This window comes from Mirounga angustirostris, unplaced genomic scaffold (assembly GCF_029215605.1).
Source record: "Mirounga angustirostris isolate CCGP_5_RB_7025 unplaced genomic scaffold, mMirAng1.0.hap1 SCAF_10, whole genome shotgun sequence".
In the NCBI taxonomy this organism is placed as follows: domain Eukaryota; kingdom Metazoa; phylum Chordata; class Mammalia; order Carnivora; family Phocidae; genus Mirounga; species Mirounga angustirostris.
The window spans coordinates 39,806,320-39,822,201 of record NW_026991718.1 but is presented as its reverse complement, the minus strand read 5'-3'; the positions used below and the strand labels follow the sequence as shown (position 1 = coordinate 39,822,201).

The following is a 15,882-nucleotide window of genomic DNA, read 5'->3' as shown; positions in this document are numbered from 1 at the left end:
CTGCCGGCCGCTCCCCCTGCTTGTGCTCTCTCTCTCTCTCTCTGACAATAAATAAAATATTTTTTAAAAAATTAATATACAAATAAAAAGAAGAGGGAAGAGGGCGCCTGGGTGGCTCGGTCGTTGGGCGTCTGCCTTCGGCTCGGGTCATGGTCCCGGGGTCCTGGGATCGAGTCCCGCATCGGGCTCCCTGCTCGGCGGGAGGCCTGCTTCTCCCTCTCCCACTCCCCCTGCTTGTGTTCCTGCTCTCACTATGTCTCTCTCTGTTAAATAAATAAAATCTTTATAAAAAAAAAAGAAGAGGAAGAGACACCAAAGCAACCCCCAGCCTCACCCCCCCACACACACACACACACTGAGAAAAGGGCACATGAGGACACAACAAAAAGGCGACCATCTGTAAGCTGAGAGAGCCTTCACCAGAAACCAAACCTGTGCCCTGATTTTGTACTTTGACCCTCTAGAACTGCCAGAAAACAAATTTCTGCTGCTTACACTCCCCTGTATGTGGTATTCTGGGATGGCAGCCCCAGCTAACTAATACACCTCCTTCCCCCAAATCCCACACAATGCTGAGGTAACAATAAGAACAAAACCAATCTCTTATCTCCAAGGCCTAGAGAAAGTAACCACCTCTGCTAAGCGCTTGCGGAGGATCTCAGCCACTCCCCAGAAATCTCCATTCTTTTAACTTCTGTTGCCCTGAAAGGTAATTTTCCTTTACGTTTTTTAAAGTTCTGACAAGACATACAAGCTTCAAGAACAACAGACGATGAAGAATCATATGAAGAACCAAATTAAAAGCACAATAAAGCTAAGTGACCCACTTAGCCACACTCAGAACTGTTACCGGGGCTAATTAGGCATAAGCGGTAAGCAGTTCATCTAAATGGCTACATACTGTATTACTTCGAGAGTCCAACCCGCTCCGGATGTTCTCTTATTTTGTATTTTCTCCAATATCCATTATCAGCTCTCTGTCAGGTTTCCCTTGTACGACAAACAAACTCTAGTCCACAGAGAGCCCAGTTCCCAGTCTCGCAGTGTCGCTCTCTTGCTGGCCCCAGGGCCTGGACTAACAGGGCGATAGCTCTTAGCTAAGAGGCTATGACCTAAGAGGCACACACCTGCGGCAGTGACCGGGGTGGCAGCCCTATCCAGCCCACACTCGGCTGCCAGATGCACTGACCTGCAACACTGCTCTGGGAGCTCCCACTTCTCCCTGAAAACCGCTCGGTGCACGGAGATTTCCCAGCCTCACACTCAAACCCTCTCCAGCACCGCCCTCCATCCCGCCCTACGCAAATGCTCATGGAGTCCACCCAGCCTGCCCCCATTTGGCCAACACAGCATGTTTGTCCCCGGGTTTGCCCGCACTGTTGGCCCTTTTGAAATATCTCCCTCGTTTTCCTCTGCCTGTCTCAATCCTAGCCTCCCCTTGAAAATTCAGCTCAATATTAAAGTAGCCTTGGGGGGCATCTGGGTGGCTCAGTCAGTTGAGCATCGGACTCTTGCGACAGGTTCCAAGCTCAGCCCTGAGTCTGTTTGAGACTGTCTCTCCCTCCTTTTGGGCTGCGGTTCTGGCCCTCCCCTTTCCACCTCACACATTCTTCACCTCTCTCAACCCTCCCTTCCCCCTCTTTCCCTGCTCTACTGTGGGGTGTGACAACTCAGAATATAGGTATTCTTGCCTCGAAGTTAGAAAAGAGAAACGGGGGCGCCTGGGTGGCTCAGTTGGTTAAGCGACTGCCTTCGGCTCAGGTCATGATCCTGGAGTCCCTGGATCAAGTCCCGCATCGGGCTCCCTGCTCAGCAGGGAGTCTGCTTTTCCCTCTCCCGCTCCTCCCTCTTGTGCTCTCTCTCTCTCTCTGACTCTCTCTCTCAAATAAATAAATAAAATCTTAAAAAAAAAAAAAAAAAAGAAAAGAGAAACAGGACAGAGATGCCTTGGGTCGTTCAGTCAGTTAAGCGTCTGCCTTTGGCTCAGGTCATGATCCCAGGGTCCTGGGATTGAGTCCCATGTCAGGCTCCTTGCTCAGTGGGGAGCCTGCTTCTCCCTCTGCCGCCACTCCCCCTACTTGTGCTCTCTCTCTGACAAATAAATACATAATATCTAAAAAAGAGAGAGAAACAGAGGACAAGGAGAAAGAGAAAGGAAATAAGCAGAAGAAGGGAGGATGAGTAAATGGATCCTGGTAGCACAAGAGTGGAGTTTTCTTCTTGCCTTTCTGGTCCATTCCTCAGGGACGAAGTGGAAAGGCCAGACAGAAGGGGCTGTGTTAGTTTGCTGGGGCTGCCATAACACAGTACCACAGACAGGGTGACTTAAACATCAGAAATGTATTTTCTCTCAGGCGCCTGGGTGGCTCAGTTGGTTGGGCGACTGCCTTCGGCTCAGGTCATGATCCTGGAGTCCTGGGATCGAGTCCCGCATCGGGCTCCCTGCTCAGCAGGGGGTCTGCTTCTCCCTCTGCCCTCTTCCCTCTCGTGCTCTCTGTCTCTCATTCTCTCTCTCTCAAATAAATAAAATCTTAAAAAAAAAAAAAATTAAAAAAAAAAAAAGAAATGTATTTTCTCTCAGTTCTAGAGGCCGAAAGTCAGAGATTACAGTGTCGGCGGGGTTCATTTCTGCAGAGGCCTCTCCTCATGGCTTGTAGACGGCTGTCTTCTGTCTCTTCACATGGTCCTCGCTCCTTTTGTGTCTGTGTCCTAATGTCCTCTTCTCAAAAGGACGCTGATCATATTGAGTTTGAGGCCACCCTGGTGTCTCATTTTAACTGAATTACCTCTTTCAAGACCTTATCCCCAAATACAGTCACATTCTGAGGTACCTGGGGTTAGGGCTTTAAAATATGAATTGGGGTGGGGGGGACCCACTTCAGTCCATAATAGAAACCCAGGGTCCAGCTGCAGAATTTGGGCAAGGTGACAAGAACAGGAGTCCAAAAGGAGGAGCTGAAAAGGACATTGCAAGTTCGAATCCAGGAAGGAAGGCGGGAGCAGCAGGGGAGTGGAGGGAGGGTGGGGCAGGGGCACAGGCAGGTGTCAGGCCCCTGAGCTTGGGTTCAGTCACGGATTGTCTCAAATGTTTACAAACATGTTCCCTCTGCCCAGTGCTGGGGGACTTTTGACCCTACAGCATCTCAGAATCACTTCTGGGCCTGGGCTGGGTCTACAACATCAGCGGTCTCATCAGATGGCGTCCAGCTTATGACCATGACCGCTGCAAATGCAAACATGGCTGCCCAGTCCCGGGCAAACTGGGGGCCCCACTGAAGCCCCAGACAGCACAGAGCATCCCAGAGCTGTCCCCTCCCTGAGAAGTCAGTCAGCAGTACCCCATGAGGATATTCTGTTCAGTGATAAGCAACCTCGCCTACTCAACGTACCTGCCAAGAGCAGAGGCTCGCCTGGAATGGAGTCAGGGACCCCAGGGATGGGGTAAGGCGACCCCTAAGGTCTCTCATGTTGTCATCCACATTTTATGATTCCACAGCCTTTGCTGAGGCCGGCACCAAAGCCCCACTCACTCCCTTTGAAGGCCTGAATGACCGTGAAAGGAAAGGAAGGGCCTCATGGAAGGGTGCAGGGAGGAAAGGCAGCACAAAATGTGTCAGGAAGGAGAGTGGAGAAGCAGAGAAGACGTGCCATGATGCCCAAGGTGTGACACCATACAACGCCACCAACGTCCCCCTCCAGAGTCCGGGGCAGCCTCACTCCATCGCTGGGCCACAGAGTACCTCATCCTGCTGAGACTTTGGCTCCTTGCAGGGCCCCAGGGAACAGCTGGTCCAGTCCCACCCAGCTCCTTCCCCTTTCCCTTCCCCCATCTCCTCCAAGCAAGGTAGACTCTGTCTCACCCACCCCTGCTTGGGAGGTGGACTGTGGAGGAGGGACGGAGGGCTCACACTCTCCCATACCCACCTAAAGAGATAAGCTGGGAGTTATTCCTAGAGTCTACGGGCGTCCCGGAGCTGGTCCACCATGAAAGAACTGGCTGCTGGGGGATCAAGGAAGTGCTCTGCCCCCAGCCTAGTTCAGCAGGGAGGAGGCAGGGACATGGAGCAGAAACGAGACCGCAGCATCCCTTGAAGTACTTCTCTTATGACCCCAAAGGGAGCGGAGCGGGGTCAGATCAGCGGAGGTCAGAATGCCAGCAGCACGTGTGGTGTCCATGCAGGTGCACAAAAATACCACTTTTGTTTAACTTCACTTTGGACTTTAGAGAGGCAGCCCAGAGCCAGGGGATGACAGGATCGCCACCAGCTTTGTCTTTGAGTCCCTAAAATAAGAAACAGAGGACCTAGCCCATGCTGAGTGCTGAAGAAATATGTCCCAAATAAAGACCAGTTGTTAAAAAAAAAAAAAAAAAAAGGAAGAAGACTCAAATCCTGAGCAGGCCTGTTCCCAGGTGGAAACATAGAGCTCAAGTCTCTGGAAGCTCGTGAAAATCACAGCCGGCCATAAGATACACAGTTGATTCAATTTTCCACTTCTGGTCCAAAAATAAGAAAGCAAAAGGGAAGGCCAAGGTGAAGAAATGCCGTGGAAGACCTCCCTGGGTGGGCTAATGGTCCAGCCTGGACTTCCCACGTCTGGAGACAGTGTCCTTCACAAGGGCTATGTTGATGCTCTGTGTGCAAGCAGGCCCAAGGCTGATTCAGGGGCGAGATGTCACAGGCTCCTAGAGCATTTACCCTGACTGCAGCACTTCACCCCGCTATGCATAAGAACATGACACTATCACAGAACAACGGTGCGAAGGAATGTAAAAAAGCGTAGGAGTGAAATAAAAGCGAAAAGGTTGCACATACCAGGTATTTTAACCGGCTGGTCTTAACACAGTTAGAAAGGCTGTATTCACCTCCTTTAAGTAATTAGCATACACTTGTGTTGTGTCCCATTACAGCCAAGGCATCTACAAGTTCACCACGTCCCACCAGCCTCACAGGCACGTTCCGCAGCAGCCCGCCCATTGTCCTATAACCACTCGCGAACCCCTCCTGTGCCCCAGGCACTGTGCTAGGAGCCAGGGTACGAGGACCAAGAGAGCATGGCGTAGCCTTCCCCAGAAGCCTGCACCTTTGAGGGGCGCCTGGGTGGCTCAGTCGGTTAAGCATCTCCTTCAGTTCAGGTCATGATCCCAGGGTCCTGGGATTGAGCCCCGCATCATCTTCGTTGTCATCTTTGTCAGGCTCCATGCTCAGATGGGAGTCAGCTTCTCCCTCTCCCTCTGCTCCTCCCCGCTCCTTGTGCTCTCTCTCTCGCTCTCTCGCTCTCTCTCATAAATAAATAAATAATCTTTTTTAAAAAGAAGAAAAAAAAAAGCCTGCACCTCTGAGAAAGGCAGTCATCAGGGCTCCAGCAGAGGCTTCCACAGGAACGCTAAGAACAGTGGAGGGCCAACTCTGGCTTTGGGAATTCCTCATGGAGGAAATAATGTGTAAGCTTAATCAGCCCGCATGAGGAACAGCATGAGGAAGGGTTCCCGGCAGAAGGGACAACGTATGCTGAGGCACAGCTCACTTGCCTTGAAGAGGTCACTATTAAGAGTGTTTGAGCTCACAAACAAATCTGCCTATATTTTAGAAACCACTTCCCTTTTAGGGAGCATATATATATTTTTTAAGATTTTATTTATTTATTTGAGAGAGAGAGAGCGAGCGCACACACAAGCTGGGGAAGAGGCAGAGGGAGGGGGAGAAGAAGACTCCCCCCCGAGCAGGGATCTCAACACTGGGTTCAATCCCAGGACCCTGAGATCATGACCTGAGCCGAAGGCAGACACTTAACCAACTGAGCCACCCAGGTGCCCCAAGAGCTCATATATTTTTTTTCTAGGCCTTTACTTTAAGCCAAACCTACCCAGGAAAAATAAAATGTCAAGATCTCCATCTTCAAGCACATTCCATTTCCATTACGGAAAATGTGAAAAAGTCACCCATCAGTGTCATGATCAGTTCCAAAGATGAAACCATCTGCTTTTACTGGAATTTATGACTAGGGAGCAGGAACTCCCTCAGCAAGTCAGACTTGTGAATCTGGCAGGTGGCAGCACTGAGAAGCGGAAAAGGCTTAGAAAACTGGAGTCTATGGCCATACCACCCCCTAAAGTCGCCAGGTCTCGGCTGATCTCGGAAGCTAAGCAAGGTTGGGCTTGGTTAGTACTTGGATGGGAGAAAACGGGAGACCAAAGAGCCCAGGCCAGCCCTGCTCAGTCTCACCGTGACCCCAAGCCGTCCACCATGGTTATTCTAACAGGAAACTGACCCCAATGGGGCCTCTGCTCGCTGACCCACCAGCACTCTTGCCATAGCCTCTGGGAACAGAGATCTGTGGCCTGCAAAGTACTACAAAACAAGGCACCCCATGCTTTCCTAGGATTGGGCTATCCTGGGCCTGGCCGGTCCACACCCTCCTAAGAATCTGACCTCAAGTACTCAGGAGGCTTTCTCAGACCAACCGGCACCTCCCCAGCTCATGCCTCTCCTCCATCCATCTGGCCCTTTAACAGCCAGAGATGGAGACACACAGACGGCATCCCTTCCAGGAATCTGCCCTGCCAGGGGCTGCCTCCACCACTCTGCCCCGCCTTGACCAGAGCCCCATCCTAGAGCCAATGGTTTCTGCTCTTTGGGAACTGATCCATCGAAAGCGAACTTGCTCCAAAGAAGAAAAATCCCCATCTTCCCAACACACCAAAACTGTGACTCAAGAAATGCACTCTTTCATAAGACTCAGGAGGTATGTCCACTGGGTCCAAACCGTTGTTTAAGGTTTCACTTTGTGGGGGGAAAAAAAAAAAAGGCTTTTCAGCAGAGAGAATGAGTCGTTAGGGTCCTAGGGCAGAGGGCAAGAACTGGCAGTGACACCAGCTACTGGAAGGGACGGCAGAAGTGACAGGTGAAAAGGCGAATATGAAATATGTTAGTGCCATCTATTGGCAAGAGTAAACAGTACCAGAAACGATTCTGCGCAACAGCAATTCAGATCATGAGAACCCTTAAGCATCATCTAAAGAGCACTCTGGGGTTGGCACAGGACGTCCACATCCAACCAACTTCAGTACCTTGGGATCCAGAAAGCCCAAAGATGCAGGCTTTACATGTGGGAAGCAGAGGGCAACCCCAGGCCTCCTGGCTTCATTCATGTTAGCTTTTGGGTCCTGTGACTCAGACCCCAAACCTAGATGTGACTGGGTCCCAAAGACAGACTCCAATGCTGAGAAGACTGGGGTGTTCCAAATTCCCATCCCATCCCACATGACATCCAGTCCATCACTGGGAAGCGGGCAGGAGAATCCTCTGGTCAGCCAGATTTGTTCTGGTCAGCCCCCCAGGGGAAGCCGACAGACAGCACCCCACGCCTGGAGCTTGTGCATAGATATCTGGTGGTGTGTGACCGTGGAAATGGGATTTAGGAAGATCATTTCTCCAGGGAACTCTTTGAGTCTTTAATGGGGACCCACCTGTGCAGCTGGGAAGGCAGGCAGGGGACTCACAGGTGAGCCCTGCGTCACTAAGCCTCCGGCTCCAAGTTCATCTGCTTTCTGCACGCAAGGAATGGCAGTGCACCTAACAGTACAAGCAGGCAGGAACTTGGGGTGACAGAAGAGGCGCTCCAACCTGACTGCATCCTGGAGCGGGAAACACGGCATCTGCCCTGAGACGGCCAGACCAAATCCACAGACAGGAAGGAAGCCTCATTTCCCTCATGCCAAATCCAGACAGCTGAGGGGAACCCTTAGCTCTCGGGTGGTAGGGGAGATGTGCAGGGGGAGAGAGAAGTAGGGAAAATAATGGAATCGTGAGGGATCTAGAACAGAAAGAGGCCTTCAATCATTTACCCCACAGAAGCTGATTGAGCATCTACCAAGTGCGGACCATGGTGCTAAGTCCTAGGAAAACAGTGAAGAATCCTGTCCTGGAGAACCTGATTACCTGCGTCATAAAGGCCTCAAATTCTGGGGAGTAACAACCAGATTACATCTTACCCTTTTTTTACGTAGCACCATGCTCAGCAGGAATTCAATGGATGTGTTGACAAATGAATATAGGAACGGCGGCCTAGGAGGGTAACTCTTAGTGAACTCACACCCTGGTTTTTGAAGTTTAGGGTCAGCTGGGCAGGGACAGTTCAATACTGAGAAGTCTATGGATAGAGGGACAAAGAAAGTCATAGATCAAGGCATCACTGAAAGTTGCTAAAAGAAGAGATCTTAAAAGTCTTCATCACAAGAAGTTTTGTTAACTAGGTACAGTGACAGATGTTAACTAGACTTACTGTGGTGACCATCTCACAATGTGTACAAACATCAAATAATTATGTTGTACATCTGGAACTGATGTTACGTGTCAGTTACATCTCAATAAAAAGAGGCATCACAACAGAGACCAAAAAAGGGTCTTAATAAAACTCAACAATTGCTTCCACTAATAACAACTACTACTTCTGATAAGATTCCTAGTAAAACAGGGACACCTGGGTGGCTCAGTTGGTTAAACGTCTGCCTTCGGCTCAGGTCATGATGGGGTCCTGGGATGGAGCTGTGTTGGACTCTCTGCTCAGCGGGGAGTCTGCTTCTCCCTCTGCCTGCCACTCCCCCTGCTTGTGCTCTCTCTCTGTCAAATAAATAAATAAAATCTTAAAAAAAAATTCCTAGTAAAACAGAAATTCAAGGACATTTCATTCACATCAGAAAGACTAATCAACTACCAGCGTTGCATTTAATGGTGAAAAAATAAAGCCATTCTCATTCAAGTTGGTGAAAGAAAGAATGCCCTTTGTTACCACTACTACTTAACGCTGTTTTAGGTATCCTAACCAACACATGAGGGCAAGAAGAAATGAGACAAACTGCAGAAAGGTAAAGACAAAATAATTATTTGTCAATGATGTATCTGGTCACTAAGAAAGCAAGAGGATCAACTACCATTGTTAAAATACACAATTTCAACTCAGTGGTTAAATTAATATATAAAAAATCCGTAACCAGATAGAGAACACATTGAGAAGAGAGCCTTTATACCAGCGAGATTTTTATTAAAAACAATGAGTAAACTTACGACTTGAGCAAAATCTAGATCAAGAATTCTACAAAATAATAAGACTGAAATACAATCAAATAAATGGAAAGGATGGCATTTTCCCGGATTATTGGGCTTAACATGGGGAAAAATGTCAGTTCTGCCCACACTGACCGAGAAATTAACAAAACCATCATCAAAATGATAATCAAAATCATTAAGGAAATATTTAAATCCAGTCGCTAAGAATGTGATATTAACACAGAAAGGGGCAAGCAGATCCACGGAACAAAATAGGAAGTGCAGAGGCAGAGGGAGGGCACGCATTTGCGCGTGGTGCGTGCATTGTGGTGTGTGCGTGCGTGGGTGTGAGAGAATGTGTGTGTGTAATGATATGCTAAAAACAAAGAGCATCACAACTCAATGGAGAAAAGCTGACCCAGGCCGGTTACACCAGAAAGGGCAGCCATCGGCATTAAGAGGCTCCCCAGAGCCCTGGCTAGGCACACGGGCAAAGGGTCCAGTGAGGGGATGCATCACAGGCAGCATGGACTCCCAGTGGACCTGCCTCAGACACACGCATCCAGAAACAATCTGGATCACTGCTATTCAACAGAAACAGAGTGTGAACCACATATCTAATTTGAAGTTTTCTAATAGCCGCATTAAAAAAGAAAGAAAAGAAACAGGTGAAATTAAATTTAATGATATATTTAATTTAACCCAGTACATCCAAAGCATTATCATCTCAACAGGTAATCAGTATAAAGAGTTATCCACTCTTTTTTCATACTTAGTTTTCAAAATCTGTCATGTATTTTCCACTCACCTGACATCTCACTTTGGATACTAAATTTGCATCAAAACATTTGATTTGTAGTTCAATTTCGTATTATTTATAGTTGAGAAAGGAGATCCACATGCCCAAGGTGTTCCAAACACACTTAAAAGTTTCCCAATAACTGGATCAATGATCAGTTTTTAAATTTTAATTCAAATTAACTAAAATAAAATAAAATTTAGGGCGCCTGGGTGGCTCAGTTGGTTAGGCGACTGCCTTTGGCTCTGGTCATGATCCTGGAGTCCCGGGATGGAGTCCCACATCAGGCTCCCTGCTCTGCGGGGAGCCTGCTTCTCCCTCTGACCCTCCCCCCTCTCATGTGCTCTCTCTCTCTCTCTCATTCTCTCTGTCTCAAATAAATAAATGAAAATCTTTAAAAAAATAAAATAAAATAAAATAAAATTTAAAGTTCACTTCCTAAGTCACACTAGCCACATTTCAAGTGCTGAAAACCCAGCCATACATGGCCAATGGCTAATGAATTAGACAACAGAAGCCCAGAATCTTTCACTGCAACTCAAATCTCCAAGGTCTCACCCTCACCACCACACCTTTTGGAGACTCAAAGTCACCATGACCTTTAATACAATTTGGAATCAAACCCAAATTCCTCCATCTGTTGGTTATGCAATCATGGGCAAGTTTCTTAAGCGCACTGAGCTTCAGTTTTCTCACCTATAAAATGGGGATGATGCTTGCCCATCTTGTGAAATTCTGAAGATTAAATGTAAAATTACCGATGAGGCCTGGCTCACAGAAGGCATTATATGTTAGTTCTCTTCCCCTTATATCTGTATAGTATTTATGAAGTGTTTTCCAATTTACTGTTTTATTGGCTTCCGACAACAGGATGGTAGGGGGCAAGTATTATTAGCCCCATTTAAAGATGAGAAAACAAAGTTCAGAGAAGTTAAGGGAACAGCTCAAAGTCCTACACTGGTGATGGTGCAGGAACTCTAACCCCAGTACATCTGGCTCTGGGTCCATTGCTTCTCCCGTTGCCAGCACAGCGTTCCAGCCTCAGCTGTGCCTTAGGCTCCAGCTGCCTCCACCCTACAATCTAAGAGGAGGGTGGGGAGCCCTGGAGTATAGGGCCACGGGACTCCTCCCAGGCGGCCTGCCCCGGCCTCAAGGAAGACTCAGTCTCTCCTCCGCCTCTTCCTGGTAGCTGCTCAGGAGCCTGCAGGACCTGGCCATCTCCCTGTCTCAGGGCAGAGTCAGGCTCCCCCTGATGTCCTTCTTCAGAGCTACAGAGAACAAGGAGGAAGGAACCAACCACTCCTCAAAGGGGCAAAAGAAAAGGACCCAAGGGAGGGCACCTGGGTGGCTCAGCTGGTTGGGCAACTGCCTTTGGCTCAGGTCATGATCCTGGAGTCCTGGGATCGAGTCCCGCATCGGGCTCCCTGCTCGGCAGGGAGTCTGCTTCTCTCTCTGACCTCCCCTCTCTCATGCTCTCTCTCTCTCTCTCAAATAAATAAATAAAATTAAAAAAAAAATGTCATTGACCTATTCGCTAAGGTTGAATTTTACTGCTTATAAATGAAACATAGGAAGTTACACCCCAAAAAGAGTCTCAGGAACGTCATACAATTGTCCCTCCTAAATTTAAACAACTCTAAACTCACTAGCTTAGCCTCAAGGTCTTATAAAAAAATTTAGTTTATGAATATTAAATACCTACTTGAACCTTAAGAAGGTGTCACAAAATCAAATGACACTCTAGTATATAACTATAGTGCTCTAAAATGTTTCTGAAATGTATTTATTATCTTAAAAAATGGTGCAACACACCTTCCTTCAAGGATACCTTGCTTGGGGTACCTGGCTGGTATAGTCAGTTAAGCATTCGACTCTCGGTTTCCTCTCAGGTCATGATCTCATGTGTCATGGGATCGAATCCCGTGACTGGCTACCTGCTCAGCGCAGAGTCTGCTTGAGATTCTCTCTCCCTCTGCCCCTCCCACTTGTGCATACTCTCTCTCTCTCCCCCAAATAAATAAATCTTTTTAAAAAAACACAATGATACCTTGCTTAAGGTAATATTTTACTTCCAAGCCTTTTCCCTTCCCAATTGGAAGTATGAAAGAAGACTTAGCTCGGGCAAAAATGCTCACAGATTTCAAGTTTGTAAGGTCAAAATCAATGAGCCTTTAAATCAAAGCACTTGCCTTTTAGAAAACATTGTATTAAATGCAGACATTGGAAACATTAGAATATTGACTCTTTGGGTTTCCAAAATAATGCAAGAAAACTCCCCCAAGAGATCAATAGGACAACTACTGGTCCCTTAATTTGTCAGTAAATCTCAATGTGCTAAACAAATACTGTATTTTAGCACCTGAGTGTTTACTAATATAGAATCTTAGCCAGGTAAATTAAATTCCCTACAAATTTTATTATCAACTCAGGAACACTATTTTTAGGCTCTTGAATGTCCTTAAGTTCTTTAAGTAACAGCCCCAGTTCAGCCTTTCAATATCTGCTAAGGCCTAGAGGGTTGACTTTCATTCTGAGGTCCAACCTCCCAAGGCCAACCACTAAGAATATCTGCAAAACAAGAACACTTATTTCAATATAGTCAATAATAGTAACAACTTTGTATGGTCACAGATGTTAACCATACTTATTGTGGTGAACATTTCATAGTGTATATAACTGTCAAATCACTATGTTGTACACCTGAAACTAATGTAATGTTGTATGTCAACTATACTTCAATTAAATGGGGCGCCTGGGTGGCTCAGTCGTTAAGCATCTGCCTTCAGCTCAGGTCATGATCCCAGTGTCCTGGGATCGAGGCCCACATCAGGCTCCCTGCTCAGCAGGAAGCCTGCTTCTCCCTCTCCCACTCCCCCTACTTGTGTTCCTGCTCTCGCTGTCTCTCTCTCTGTCAAATAAATAAATAAAATCTCTAAAAAAAAATTTTTTTAAGTAAAATCTACTTATTTCATACTGCGAAATTCCATTGGCCCCCAGAAGCACCTAATGCACTTTAAAACATTAACAACAACAAATTTCACCAAACCGATGAAACAATGGCACTTTAATAAAGTGTCACTTGTCTTACGAGAAATGAAGAACTTCTAGAACATGAACCTAAATTCTCGTGTCCTGAGGGAGGGACTATAAACTATGGAAAAGAGGAACATAACTTGGCCTTACAAAGGAATTTCCTGGGGGGAATGATCTGAAAAGGGAGAGCAGTGATCCCAAAGGGACCACGGTGACCTAAAACAGCCCTGGCCAGCATCATTTTCAAACCAGGCCATACCCTGTGACAGTCAGTCTGACATTCACATTGTCCACATCCTCTCAATGCAGCCTGTTAATGAATGGTCTAAGTTAAAACAAGTGACAAAGGTATGCCAATATTTGTTGGGATAATAAGAGAAAAAACCTTTAACTGATATAACTGACTCTTAGGCTTATTTTTTCATCAGAATAACATTCTTTTTTTTAAAGATTTTTATTTATTTATTTGACAGAAAGAGAGCACAAGCAGGGGGAGTGGCAGGCAGAGGGAGAGGGAGAAGCAGAGTCCCTGCTGGGCACAAAGCCCAACACGGGACTCGATCCCAGGACCATGGGATCATGACCTGAGCTGAACGCAGACACTTAACTGACCGAGCCACCCAGGTTCCCCCAGAATAACATTCTTGAGCAAAGACAATTTTTGGATAAACTATGCTTCTGGTCCACCTCCTAGATTATAATTCAGTGGATTCACACACAATCAAAGGCCAAGTCCTTCATACAAAGAGGGTCTTACCTGTGAAAAGTTCAGCCCATTCAGTGGATGGCACTGCTCTTCCACCTTTTCCACGGCCCCAGTCTGCTTCCTCAGCCGCTCAGCCTCCTGGGCAAGGTACAGGTCTAAGACAGGCACCCCACGGGACCTAACGTCCACTTCCGTCAGGGAGTTGACCATGAGCATCACCCAGATGGGCCTCTTCTGCTCCCAGTTCCCCGCAATGGCATTGAAGAGGTAGTCGGCATAGAGACCTTTGCCACGTTGGTCTGGGGTCATCCACGAGGGCATCATGAGCTTGACATACTCCAGGTGGCGCTTGAGGCGGCAGTAGATGTCCCGGGGGAGCACGTCCTGGAGGTTCTCTCCCTGTGGCAGCATCTGACAGCTAGTGAGGGCTGAGATCGTGTAGGGGTCCGTGAGGTCCAGCTCGAAGTACACAATGCTACTCTGCTGAAAAGCCTCCTTGGAGTTGTCCGGGATGAAGTCCCACACCCGAGTGTATGGAACATGGATCGTGCCAAAGAAGTAAGACGGCGGGTCTCGCTTTATGGTCCACAAGAAGGAATTCAATTCACTTTGCTGAAAGGAACAGAAAGGACACTAAGTCATGACATGGACGGTCAGAAACCCAACAGGAGAGAACAAATTGGAGAGACAAGTCACACAGCAGGAGAAAAATGATCAGAGTCGGATTTAGACTTCTGAGTCTAGGTACATTCACCTGCCAGCAGTAGGAGTCCTCGAGGCAGCATTTTCCCCCTTTTCCACCGAAATGCTGATTGAAGTCGAAAAAGCAATAGCCGTCCTTGAGTTTGCCCTAGCAATGAACTGGGCCGGAGGTAAAGCAGGGACTCTCAAGAGACTCCAAGGACACTCCAGGGGACACCTGAAGAGACCACTGGTACCTCCCAGGCAGGAGACTGATGGTGTCTGCGGCTTTGGATCTCAAACCCAACATTCCCAAAAGCAGTGGCTCTCAATGGCTGCACATTCCCTCCCAGCAGCTACAGGCTTAGAAGCGGTGAGCATCCACCCGAGGCCAAGCCACGGTGCCCTGAGTGTCTCAGTCTCGACAGTGGGCATTGACGACGTGTCTGTTTATTAAGAGACCCCATATAAAAATGTGCACAGGGCAGCCCTCCAGGACTTCAAGTCTCAAAGTCAGATAGACTCATGAGGTGAACCATGCGTCAAGCAACCCAGAAATGTGAAAATCCAGGTTTACAGAAAAGACATTTCTTTACAAAAAAAGCTTTAATTTCAGCAGCCTTTTAAGTAACATGCTTTCCTGGATGGCAGAGTTTCAACTTACCATCAGCTCTCATTATTGTCATAGTTATGTTCTATAAACAAACACTGAATTACCGAATAATGAACTGCTGCTCCTAGGAGAAATATAAGGGTTAGGTTCCTACAAGCCTCTGGTCACAACATTTTCATTCTCAGATCAATGCGTAGCCCTGTTTTGTATGTGCTTCCGTTGAAAAGCACCTTATTGAATACATGTCGTTGATTCATGAACACTGAACTCACGACCAACAGCATTACAACTCATGCCTGAACGAAGCTCATCTAACACATCCATTTTCTCCCTAAGGCATGTCACAGCCTCCTTGTGCTTAGGAACACGAGACGGTCTCTGTGCTTGGTTATTTTATGTTTTTTTTTTTTTTTGTAAGATTTTTTATTTATTTGAGAGAGAGAGAATGAGAGACAGAGAGCATGAGAGGGAAGAGGGTCAGAGGGAGAAGCAGACCCCCTGCTGAGCAGGGAGCCCGATGTGGGACTCGATCCCGGGACTCCAGGATCATGATCTGAGCTGAAGGCAGTTGCTTAACCAACTGAGCCACCCAGGCGCCCTGTGCTTGGTTATTTTAAACAGTGAGATCACCCACAAGAAGCATAAAATGCAAGAAACATAGCATTCAGTAGACCAGCAAAAGGACACTTGTTCACCTGTTACTTGTTGAGAGCTGAAACACAGCACGGCATCAATTTATTCGACCTCAGCTGCGAGCGTGTGCATCGGGTGACTCAAATTTTCCCCAGCTCTGGGAACGGCTGCACATGACCATGAAAGTGCCATAAGCATAGGGATTACAAATCAATTTTAGCACACAGGCCAATTCACAAATACGAAATCTACAAATAATGAGGATCAGCTGTATTTGCATTTGTGTGTTAATAATTTAAGTAAGCAGCATCTACCTATTTTCAAATGAAATGATACACAGAATCTCACAATCTAAGGCAAAAGCTGGTTG

The 15,882-nt window shown here is 47.2% G+C and overlaps 1 protein-coding gene across 1 annotated transcript in view; it reads right to left on the bottom strand.

The window, feature by feature from the left end:
* TRABD2A (TraB domain containing 2A) overlaps positions 1–15,882 on the bottom strand; it is a 50,854-nt gene that overhangs the window by 27,102 nt on the left and 7,870 nt on the right. Inside the window, exon 2 of the mRNA XM_054509748.2 lies at positions 13,637–14,197. Within this exon, the coding sequence (XP_054365723.1) occupies positions 13,637–14,197 (561 nt within the window). The remainder of the gene's footprint in view (positions 1–13,636; positions 14,198–15,882) is intronic.